The sequence below is a fragment of the Salvia hispanica genome, chromosome 4 (genome assembly GCF_023119035.1).
Source record: "Salvia hispanica cultivar TCC Black 2014 chromosome 4, UniMelb_Shisp_WGS_1.0, whole genome shotgun sequence".
Taxonomy (NCBI): domain Eukaryota; kingdom Viridiplantae; phylum Streptophyta; class Magnoliopsida; order Lamiales; family Lamiaceae; genus Salvia; species Salvia hispanica.
Genome location: NC_062968.1, coordinates 3,289,330 through 3,301,844, shown reverse-complemented (window position 1 = coordinate 3,301,844; position 12,515 = coordinate 3,289,330). Strand labels below are relative to the sequence as shown.

The window sequence follows — 12,515 nt, the reverse complement described above, 5'->3', positions numbered from 1 at the left end:
ATCATTCCGAAGCTATGGATATATTCCTTGAAGATTAAAGATCAAGTGTTTGACAAGTGAGTACCGTGGACCATTTTTGAGGTGTATTGTAAGCAACAAGGGATCAAACACCAGAAGACGCTACTAAAGATGCCTCAGTTGAATGGGTTGGCTGAGAGGATGAACAGAACATTGATGGATAAGGTAAAATGCATGCTATTGGAGTCGAAACTTCCAAAGTCATTTTGGGGAGAAGCTTTATGTGTTGCTTCTTATGTTATAAATCTGACTCCTACGAATGCTTTGCAGGGTGATGTTCCAGAAAATGTTTGGACATGGAAGAACACCTCTTATGATTATTTGAGGGTGTTTGGTTGCAAAGCTTATGTTCATGTTCCTAGAGATGAGAGGTCAACGTTAGATGCTAAAGCAAGGCAGTGCATCTTTATTGGATATGGTCAAGATGAGTTTGGTTATAAATTGTATGATCCTGTTGAGAAAAAGGTAATACGAAGCTGTGATGTAGTGTTTTGTGACGACCAGACTATTGATGACATTGCTAGGGCATAGAGTTCAGATTCTCACTCTCATGATGACCTCATTGATATTGATCCAAGTTCTATACCACACTTGCCTACTACAGATGGTGGTAATGCAGTTGAAGCTGAGATGCAGCTTGATAATTTTGTTGATTACCAGCAAAAGGAAAATTTGGAAAATCCTCCAAATATTGATGATGATGATCCACAAGATGTTGAACCCAGAAGGTCTACTAGAGATAGACAACAGTCTACTAGATATTCTTCAAGTGAGTATGTCCTCTTGACTGGCGGGGGAGAGCCCGAGTACTTTGAAGAACCTATAGAATGGGTAGATAGGAAAAACTGGTTTCTTGCAATGTAAGATGAGATGAAGTCTTTTCATGATAATAATACTCTTTAATTTGATGCTGTTACCGAAGGATAAGAGAGCTTTGAAGAATAGGTGGATCTACATACTGAAACAAGAAGAGAACTCTTCGAAACCAAGATACAAGGCAAGATTGGTTGTTAAGGGTTTCAGTCAGATGAAGGGAGTTGATTTTGATGAGATTTATTCACCCGTGGTAAAGATGTCTTCAATCCGAGATGTGTTGGGGCTAGCTGCAAGCCATGATTTGGAAATTGCGCAAATGGTTGTGAAGACTACATTTCTTGACTGAAGAAATTGACATGGAGCAACCGGAAGGGTTTAGAGTGAAATTTAAAGAAGATTATCTGTGCAAGTTGAAAAAGAGCTTGTACGGTTTGAAGCAAGCTTCGAAACAATGGTTCAAGAAATGTGAGTCTGTGATGAGGCAACAAGGCTACACGAAGACTAGTTGTGACCATTGTGGGTTTGGTCAAATGATGACCAATATTTTGCCAAGATGTAAGTTTGAAGCTTGTTGTTCTCTTTCTGGAATGGCAAGATCCTCCACACAGTTGTGAGGGGGGAGATTTGTTGGGTTAGGGCTCCCAACTTGTGGAAAAAAGACCCAAATATTATTGGCACATTTATTTACTTAAATAGGTCAATGGAGAACTTATAAATACCTACCAAGTGTGTAGGAGCAGCAATAACTGAGAGAAGAGAGAGAGAGAAAAACGTGTAGAAGGAAAGAAGGGGAAAAAGATTGTTCTCCAAGTTTCTGCACTGCGCAGTCTCGGGTTTTGTCTTGATCGGTGGCTCAAACGTTATCCGATCGACTTGAAATTTTTAACGGTGGTAGAAGACTCATGGTTCTTTATTATGACTGAAGGAAATTGAATTTGAACGGTTAGATATTCAGTTATAAATTTATGAATGTGACCGAAGTTTCTTGAGATGTTTATTTCATCTATTTTCAAGTTGTATTGATTTTCTAGTGCCTTCGTTGTGTTGTTAAGGATTCGGTATAATTGTAAACTTCTTGGTTGTATTCTCTCCTTGGTGATAGTGGATTTGGTAGACCGGTGGGTGTCGTGGTTTTTGTCTCTTCAATGTGAAGAGAGTTTTCCACGTAAAATGTTCGTGTTGATTATTTTCATTATCGTTTCTCATTATCATATTATTGATCCGTCCACATTAGTTGCTATTATATTGTGCTCTTCTTGCAATTGGAGAGGTTTGTTTATCCGCTGCGCCTTAGAATTAGGCCATTCCTCCCAACACCGACGAGGCCGCCGGCGAGGGGGTAGTATATGGAGAGGGCCTCTGATAGGGATTTCTTTAGCTGCTTTGATTTATCGGAATTGGGAAATTTGGAGTTTGACGAGTAGAAGTAGACCAACTGAATGAATGATGGAACCATACATTTATCAATATATGAAAGTTGGTATTTTTGGAGAGATTTTGGAGTGGGAGAAGAGGGTGTGATAGTCTCTATCGAGATTACCTTAATTTTTTGTTTCCATTATTGTTCCTCTTAATCTCCCTCTCCCTCTCCGCCCTGCCCTGATATAAGTAGATTAACAATCTGGCTATTTGAATAAAAAATATTGAATCATTGGTTTAAAGTTGCTCGCATATAAGTTGATTTTTTTTATTGAACATGAATTAATTATAACTAAGAAGAATTGAGAAGAGAACGTGTAATGAGTGAATCATTTTTGAACTTGGAGAAATATGCTGGACAATATATTTAAGAGTAAAGGTCAAAATTGGTCCTAAACATATAGCCAGAATACTAATTTTATCCAAAACATTCACTTTTTGAAAATCGGATCCTAAACATTTGAAATCGTTAACGAAGTGGTCCTAATTTAATGGAACCAATAATTCTGACGATCAGCACCTAATTAACGATTTTTTTGACTTAATTAGAATAATGATGCATAATAATTTAATAAAATTAAAATAATTTAATACTACCTCCGTCCCCCAAATTTTGATACAGTTTACTATTTCGGTCCGTCCCCCAAATTTTGACACAATTCACTTTTTACCATTTTTGGTAGTGGACCTCATATTCCACTAACTCATTCTTACTCACATTTTATTATAAAACTAATACTTTAAAAGTAGGACCCACATCCCACAAACATTTTCAACTCACTTTCCATTACATTTCTTAAAATCCGTGCCGGGTCAAAATGTGTCAAAATTTGGGGGACGGAGGTAGTATAAAATAAAATATTAAAAAAAAATCTAAAATAGAATTTCTCTCATCTCTCTTCCTCTCTTTCCTCTCTCACCGGTGACACTCAATTCATCACTCTCCCTCATCAATTCTAAATGGGTACCTCTCCTGCAAAATTGACGTTCCATCTCCACATCCGATTCCCATTCCCACCCTATCAAAATCCAAGAATTCACCTACAAAGGCCTCCAATTAGCCACCGCCAACTTCTCCGACTCCAAGAAGCCCTCCGCCAACGACCTCGACAATTAGATCGACATCCTTTCCTCCCTCTACAGCCCTTTCCTCGTCAACCTCCTCGGCTTCTCCACCAACTCCCACGGCCGCCGCCTCCTCGTCGAATTCATGAGCAACAGCAATCTGTACGACTTCCTCCACACTAATCCTCGTCCCTCAACCTGGCCCCGCCACCTCCAATTAGCTCTCCAGACCGCCAGAGCTGGATATGGTAAATTCGTCGCGGTTGGTGGTGGATTGGGAGATTCCGCTGATAAGAAAGTGGAAATTCATGAGCGAGTACGATCCTAGGGCTCCAACGCCCAGGGATGCGAGGGTGAGGAATATGGTATCGGCGAAATGCGTGAGGTCATGCAAAGAGAGGAGGCTGTTGATGAAGGAGGTGGTGAGGTGTATGGGAGAGCTGCTGAATTCGTGGAATGGATTATTGAATCCTTGCATCATGGGAAACTATGTGGACATCGTTGAAACGCCATTGAAGAATCAAAAACTAGAGTTGGGGGTTCGAAGCAATTTGATGGAATTAAAGGTTTAGGCTTACAACTACAAATCTCAAATTTTAGAATTGATGAGAGAGAGTGATGAATTGGGTTTTGCCGGAGAGAGAGGGGGGAGAGGAAGAGAGATGTGAGAGAGATTTTATTTTAGAATATTTTTAATTTTAATTTAATTTTATTTTAATTAATTACTAATCTGGCCAAAAAAATTTGTTAATTACGGCTGACCGTCAAAAAATTGACGGAATCGTTAAAAAAAGGACCAAATCGTCAGCGTTTTCGTATGTTTAGGACCAAATCGACAGCGTTTTCATATATTATGGACCCGTTTTTCAAAAAGTGAATGTCTTGGACCAAATTCGTATTTTGAGCATATGTTTAGGATCAAAATTGACCTTTACTCTATATTTAATTTTATTAAGAAGAGTTGAGATTTTGCAATGGACAATATCTGAATTGGATGTTATTTAACTAAGAAGAGTTGAGATTTTGCAATGGACAATATCTATATTGGATGTTATTTAATTAAGAAGAGTTGAGATTTTGCAATGGATAATATCTAAATTGGATGTTATTTAATTAAGAAGAGTTGAGATTTTGCAATGGACGATGTTATTTAATTAAGAATAGTTGAGATTTTGCAATGGACAATATCTTAAAGAACGTGTGATGCGCGATTAGAATTGTATCGTGTAAATCCAGGTTGCCTACAATAATTAAGACCCAAAGGGTGTGATTGTCTCTATCGAGATTACCTAGTTTCTATTTCCATCATTCCTCTTAGTCTCTCTCTCTCCCTCTCCTCTATAAGACTATACATGTACATAATAAAACCCATAATTCCAACACTTATAAGTAGATTAACAATATATCCGGCTAACCGAAATATAGATGAATTAGTTTTAATCAAGAAGAGTTGAGAAGGATTAGTGATGCGGCACGATCTTAATTGGGGGTGCAGTAATAAAAAAAAAACGAACATAAATAACACTAAAAACTAATGTGGGAACTTAAAATGCAAATATAAAAAGATTAAAATAAGCACACAAGTAAACTGGACTACAGACCGACCAACTTAACGGATTCGACAACTTGACATGAAATCAGAAAAATGGCGAGAAAATAAAACATTGAGTGCATGCTTGGTATGATAGGATGGAATGAGAGTAGAATGGAATGGAGGTTGGAATGGAATGAAGATAGGAATGAAATGTCAATTTCCTTGGATTTTCTTTGCATTTTCATCCATTCACTCATTCATTCCATCACACCAAGCAAATGAATAGAATGAAAGCAGGAATCACATTCCATTCCATCATACCAAGAAGCCCCTGAGAGTGAAAATTAGTTACTTCCGGAATAAGCAAAAGAGAGTACAGCTATTTTTCTACGAAATTATCTAAATGTGAAATTGAAAATTGACCGAGGAATGTGTAAAGAGATGATTTCTCTTAACAAGTTTTCGGCATCACAGTGGCAATCAGCATCATGGAGGGATAAACGTTAGTTGCGGGAGCTTGTCCGTCGATCAAACCAAGATTTAGGACTGAAAAAAAGTAAAACATGCTAAAAACTAAAATAGGTTTATATTATTCCTTCAATAAATAATTCAAACAATACAAAGAACATGGAGATAATAACAAGAAAAAAATTTAGCCAATGAACTCCACGCTAATATGCGAAAACTACACTAAGCAAGCTAGTCGAAAATCACCAAACTAACAAATAATAAGAACACAATAAATACACAAAAAGATTAGGACATTAAATACACAAATTATGCTTCTAAAATAGGCCCAACACCCTTAATTATAGAGTTATGATGTTGGTAAAAGTGCCCGCAGTGGTGTAGCTCAAATTGGTTCTAGAGAGGTAGATTGGTCACAATGAGCAAGGTTCGAATCCTGCAGCTTGTATTGTGGGACTGGGAGTAACGTTTCTCAGGTTCATTATAGGCCTTGACTGTGGGCTCCTTGTAGGTTCGTGGGCAAATAACCTCCCCCTAAGTGGACCGCTGAGTACCTAATTTACATTCTCCCAGATGCCTCGTCAGGTCGGATTGTGAGGGGCCCTTAGAGTTGGGGTTTGAACCTTTTGCCCAATGATGTTGGTAAAACTATACATAAAGTGAATCAGAAGGGATCACTCCATATATTGCATACAACATTTCTTAATACATCAATAAATAGTTGACAAGTGGATCTCACCTTATGGTAAGAAAAGTATTTTTTGCACTTTCTCCCTATTATTATATTCAATCAAAATGATTATGTTTAACTCTGGTTACACAAATATAATTGATCGATTTATTTACTTCAAAATATTTATATAAAAAGGTTAAATTATTACGTATTCCAAAAAGTATAAACACTTAAAATTTTCGTTTTATTATTTCTTTTTTAAGATCACTAAAAGACACCGATCTTATATAAAATATAATTAACTAAAATTTGACCAAATTCATATTTCATATACAACCTCTGCCTCCTAATAATTATCTATTTTTGTTCCGGCGTGAGTTTTAAGAAATGTATAAAAAAGTGAGTTGAAAAAGTTAGTGGAATATAAGTCTCACTTTTATATTATTAGTTTTATAATGAAATATAAGTGAAATGAGTTAATGGAATGTGGGATCTACTTTCCATTTATGGTAAAAATTAAAAGTAGACAATTAATGAGGGATGGACAAAAATGGTAAAAGTGGACAATTAATGGGAAATGGTGGGTGTAACGCCCCACTTTTTTCAAACCCTAATTTTCGGGTTATAAAATTTTTGCATTAAATGCCTTAAATGCTATGACATGTGAATTAATTGATGAGTGATTAATTACATGTGTCTTTGTGACCTAATTGCGTATGAGAATTGAAATTGAGTTGAATTGTCAACTTGTTGAAATTATGACGTGGCTATTTAATAGTCAAAGATGGGGAAAATATGACGTGGCCGTTGAAAGGTCAATGCGTTGAGAAAAAGAAGATGAAGAAAAGAAATGATTGAATTGGGCGTGAATATTTGATGCAGAGTAATATAATTGTGGAGAATTATTTTCCTAAGAGTGAGAATTTAATAGGAGCATTATTTAAATGTGTGGAATTTTCGGCCATCATTATATTTGGAGAAGGAATTATATTTTTCTTGGATTTAATTATTGGTTTGGGATAATTATCCAAATTAAATCCAAAGTCCGAATATTCCTTATGTGTTGATGAAATTTTTGAAAACTCCACTTTGATTTTCTATGAGATTTTCGAAAATCTCATATATTGTGGGAGAAGGGATTATTTATTTTTTTGATCTCTTATTTATTCTATTCCATGAATAAATATAAATATGCTAGAATATCTTACCATATCTTGCCATATCTAAGAAGATATTGCCATATCCTAATTAAATTAGGATTTGAAATTAAATCCCTTGTGAGATAGGCATAAAAATCGCCTACTACTATTATTTGAAGAGGATTTAATTATTTATTTTACTCCGTGATATATTATTCTACTCCGTGAAATATTTGAATTTAATTATAGGCTAATTAAATAGCCTATAATTTTCGAAATCCCCTATATTCTCAACGGTTCCAACGCCACTTCCTCCACTAAATCTTCCAAATCTTGATTTATTTAATTATTGGATATTATTTTGGCACTCTATAAATACATGAGAGATCCTAAACCCTAGCATTCACAAAACCGGCGCCCCACTCCCCCATAATTTCGAAAATCTCTCTCCCCACTCTCTCCAAAATTTCTTCTACTTTTCTTCTAGAATTCTTCATCAATTGAGAAGAATCCAAGTTTAAATTCAAGATTTTATTGAAGAATCAAGGCTATAATTTGTTTCTACCGTTCGTTCTTTTGGAAAAGGTACTTTAATTTTGATCTCCTCTTCTTCTACCGATTAATCGGTATTCTTGAGTCCACATGCATTTAGATTGAGTGAAGGGGAATTAAATTGATGAATTTTGGGATACATGTGTGAGTGTGTGTGTGCGTGACCGTGTGTGTGTGTGTGTGCACGCCTCGGTCGGCGTGCACATGTGTGGTGTTCGTGTGCGTGTGTTGTGTGTGTAGAGCACTCATGCGTGACACGATTTAATGGTGAATTTGGAGTTGTTATTTGAATAAAAATGATATGCTAATCATACCTTGATTTTGGATGATGATATTAAAGAATTATCGATGGGAAAAAGGGAAAAACATGGGAACATGCATGATTTGAAATCAATGATTGAAACTGATTTATGATACGCCTAATTTAAAGGTGATACTTCGCGCTCTCAGCGTGATAAACGAGGAGAAGAGAATACTTTCGAGCTAAGCCGACGAGGTGGGCTTTCTTTTAAAATAAGGACATTGTCCTAAACTGATATTGATGAGAATGAGATATGTGTTATCATGCCTTGATTTGTTTTGTCGTGCCTATCCCTCGTGGCTATGCCACTATTGATTTAATCGAATTCGGATCCTTGTAGAGCCGCAAACTCTACTTGGGTTAGTGTACACCAATGTTAGACCGAGTGTCAGCGTACGGGTTGGCCGGTCTAGTGACCTGGATTGCGGCCGCATTCCTTGTCATGTAGAATGAGGATATGGTAAACGTCGATGTGAAAAATGGTTGCGCGACCGTGATATTTGATAAAGAATATATTTTGGTGCCTCGGGTCTTTCTAAAGTTAAAACCCCGATGGACACTTGAAAATGGCATGATAATTACTATTGTTGATAAAACTGTTTTCGGCAATGAGTCCACTGAGTATGATTATAAGTACTCAGCCCTGCATATGTTTTCCCTATGTGTAGGTTGAGCGGTGGCGAGCGGGCGGCGGTGTTGAGTAGGAAATAATATCATGATCTGTTGGAACTTTAAGTGTCGTTGTGTCTCCATACATAGCTTCACTTCTCTCTTGATCGCTTCCGCTACATTATGAAACTTGTGATCTTTTGGTTGGGTTAAACTCTTTTATTTCGTGGGAATATGTTAGATACAAAACAGATGAGATTACTTTGGAACATTTGCTATTTTCGGAGCATATTTGGTGATAGCCTTTGTTGGATTTCATTGCTAAGGCATTATTTCTTCTTCTACTTATTTGTTCATTAAATGTTTTGGTTAAATCCCTTCTTAAATGGAACCCTAGCCTATGATCCTTGATGCATTTAAGTCTGCCTAATTAACGCTCGCCGCATTTATTATACCCTAGATGGGCGGGTCGTTACAGTGGGAGCTGCTATTATCGTATTGCAAAATAATATAAAATTCGTTATAATTTCCATAAAAACAATTATAAAATTTTAATTAGTTAAAAAAGTTGGACATAATTAGTTGATTCTATTATAATGAGATCTAATTTTTTTAAAACTATAATCTACTCATTATGTCAACTTTTTTAACTAATTAAAATTTTGCAATTATTTTTGTGGAAATTATATGAAAATTTTTATTGAGATAATAGCTATATAAAATATGAAACTTGGTCAAATTTTAGTTAATTATTCCCCTTGTCCCGACTAAAATGACACATTTTTTAGTGGGCACGGGTTTAATGGTCAATACCTAGGCGAATGTTTCCGAGAACCAATAAGTGCTTGGAGTTTCCAAGCACCCATCTATGCTCGGAATTGCGAGGACTTGTGTGTGCTCAAACTATGCGAGCACCAATGGGTGCTTGGTGTTATTAAATATTTCCGAGCACTTGGGTGCTCGGAAAGTTTTAAATCGACCCGTTATGTTCTAAACACATCGGTGCTTGACATTTTCATAATGTTTTTACATTATTCATTATATTATTATTTATTACCTCACATGTCCCACTTTAGAAGTCTCATTTGAGTTCAGCACAGGTTTAAGAAATGTAAAATAAAGTTGGTGAAAAAAGATAATGGAATGTGTGTCCTACTTTTATATATTAGTAGTTTTATAATAAAATGTGAGTGGAAAAAATTTAGTATAATATGAGGCGTATTTTTATTTATGGAATATTTCAACCGAGACTGATAAAGTGGGATGGAAGGAGTATTATTTACTTTATTCTAAATTGCTAGTATTAATACAAGAATAAAGTAAATAATTTTAAATGACATTAGAATAACTAAAACTATTTTACAATTCATTTGAATCCACGGAAATGCCTAAATGACATTACAATGCTTAAAATTTGTTCCCTCAACAACAATGAGGTGTATGTTTTGCGGCCTATTGCATCCTATAGCAACTATTTTATACTCCCTTCGTCCCGCCTTAGCAGTCTCATTGAATTTTCTGCACTCATTTTGTAAAAATGATAATAAATAGTTAAAGTGGAGAAATAATAAAGTAAAAAAGAGAATAATGTAGAGAAGAGTCTTATCTATATTATTCTCTTTTTTACTTTATTATTTCTCCATTTTAACTATTTATTATTATTTTTACAAAATGAGTGCAGAAAAGTCAATGGGACTGCAGGGAGTAATTTCATCTATTGTTGCTTTGGAAGCAAAACTATAGGGAGTGAAATGAAATTATTACTTTTCAAATGGGTTTAGGGATATATAATGCATGTGTTTACTTATTTATGACTAATTAGTTTAAATTAGTTTGCAGAGTAGTGTGGAATCATATATAGTAGAATTGTCAACTTGTATAATTAAATTATGTTAATCAAGATGCGCCAAAAATTATTAATACAAAGATAATAATGTAATTAAATATATATCATGTGTAAGGTAAGATTAGTTTTAAAACGGAATTAGTCGACAACAACTACTTTGAATACTACTAGTTGTACTTAATTAATCACTATTTGAATTGTATAAAAAGAAGAAGAAGATATCTGAATCGTACACGTTGAGCTTCTGAAATCAATAGCAAAATTGATAATGGCTGAATCAATATCTCCGATGAATGGCGGCAGCGGCACATATAGTTACGCTAGAAACTCCACTTGGCAGGTTCACTTAAATTCCATTTTCTAGGTGTTTTATAAGTATGATTCAATTAATTAATTTGTTTGTAAAACTATATACAGAGAAACGGGGCGCTTATTGTGGAAGATGCAGTAAAAGAGGCAGTGGCGGAGAGCCTTGATCTAGCAAAGCTGTTGTGTGAGTCCAACACATTCGTCGTCGCAGACCTCGGATGTTCGGTGGGGCCCAACACATTCTACGCCATGGAAACCATCATCGGTGCCGTGCAGCAACTTAAGTGTGACCGAAGCCTCGAGTTCCAAGTTGCGTTCAACGATCGAGTAGGCAACGATTTCAACACTCTATTTGCCTCTCTTCCTGAGCATGGGAGGAACAGGAACTACTTTGCGGCGGCCGTGGCGGGCTCCTTCTACGGCAGGCTCTTCCCTTCCTCTTCCGTCCACATCGCCTATTCCTCGGCCTCGCTCAACTGGCTGTCCAAGGTGCCCGAGGGGTTGACCGCGGAAGGCTCTCCTGCGTGGAACGCTGCAAAGATCCATTACAGCGGCTCGTCCGACGCGGTGGCCAGGGCTTACGAGGATCAGTTCGAGGAAGACATGGAGGTGTTTTTCAGATGCAGAGCGCAGGAGATCGCGGCCGGAGGGCTGAGGCTGTTTAACATGGCCGTCGTGCCTAGCAAAGACGTGCAGCATCGTATAGCTTCATTGTTTACTTTTATCGAGTCCATCCTCATCGACATGGTCAAAGAGGTATATATCGTTTTTGCTTTGTACTACTCCTTTTATCCCGACACAAGTTTTTTTTTTTTTAAAAAGGGTTAAAAATGTCAGTATAATATGAATCTCACTTTTACATAGTACTGTAATCTACTAAAAAAGTGAATGTGGACTTTTAATGTAGTATCAAATAGTCCATTAATTAAGTGTTTGAACATGGTGTGTGCAGGGAGTATTAGCGCAAGAGCGAGTGGATTCGTTCAACATTCCTATTGTATTTCCTTGGGTGGAGCAAGTAAGGAGATTACTTGAGAAAAATAAATGTTTTGAAATTGTGAAAATGGAAAAGGTGGAAATTGCAGGAAAGAGGGATAGTAAGACTTCAGTAATGCACATTAGAGCAGGATTGGAAGGAACTTTGAGTAATCACTTTGGAAGTGAGATTGTGGAACAAGTTTTTGAGAGGGCCATCCAACAACAACACAACCTCCAAGTCAAACATATTGACATAAGCTCCACCGGTATCTTTGTTGTGCTCAGGCGCAACTAAATAAACGCACGCTTTAATCCATATTTGATGACATCCTTTGTATTATTGTAAATTATATAACTTTTTTCTCTCTTTAACAAGGTAGAATCATATCAATAAATGTTTGCAAGCTCAAAAATTGTACAACTATATACACAGGATTATTCAAATATAAATGTTCCAGCTAACTCATTAACTATTTTTATTTTTATGTACTATCATAGCTGAGATTCATATGGTATCAGAGCGAGCCCAAGTCGATGATAGGATTTTATCTCTTTATCTCTTCTCTTGCCTACCCATATGATGGAAGTTCGATGTGTCATTCCGGCCCACACGTGAGGGGGCATGTTAAAACTCTTAAATCTTGTCCCAAATCGACTTGGTGATGATCCTGACTCCTCTATAAGTATGGATAACCCTTCCCCTTATAAGGGCTTTAAGGGGTGAGTGACCCATTTCTAATACTTTTTGTTGTCAATGAAACTAAAAAATGATTGCTGCTTTTTTGCAA

At 36.4% G+C, this 12,515-nt stretch overlaps 1 protein-coding gene across 1 annotated transcript; it reads left to right on the top strand.

The window, feature by feature from the left end:
* Positions 1-10,677: 10,677 nt before the first annotated feature.
* Positions 10,678-12,189, top strand: LOC125223753 (loganic acid O-methyltransferase-like). Its single transcript, XM_048127040.1, has 3 exons — positions 10,678-10,780; positions 10,858-11,505; positions 11,702-12,189. Exons 1-3 carry the CDS (start codon positions 10,709-10,711, stop codon positions 12,020-12,022), a joined length of 1,041 nt encoding a protein of 346 aa, XP_047982997.1. The 5' UTR covers positions 10,678-10,708; the 3' UTR covers positions 12,023-12,189.
* Positions 12,190-12,515: the final 326 nt, after the last annotated feature.

What these genes read in the sequence shown, in the direction of transcription:
- LOC125223753 (XM_048127040.1), top strand. Translation starts at nt 10,709, where the DNA reads ATGGCTGAATCAATATCTCCGATGAATGGCGGCAGCGGCACATATAGT. An exon ending in CTAGAAACTCCACTTGGCAG is followed by an intron (nt 10,781 to 10,857) that starts GTTCACTTAAAT and finishes AACTATATACAG; the next exon opens with AGAAACGGGGCGCTTATTGT. An exon ending in TCATCGACATGGTCAAAGAG is followed by an intron (nt 11,506 to 11,701) that starts GTATATATCGTT and finishes TGGTGTGTGCAG; the next exon opens with GGAGTATTAGCGCAAGAGCG.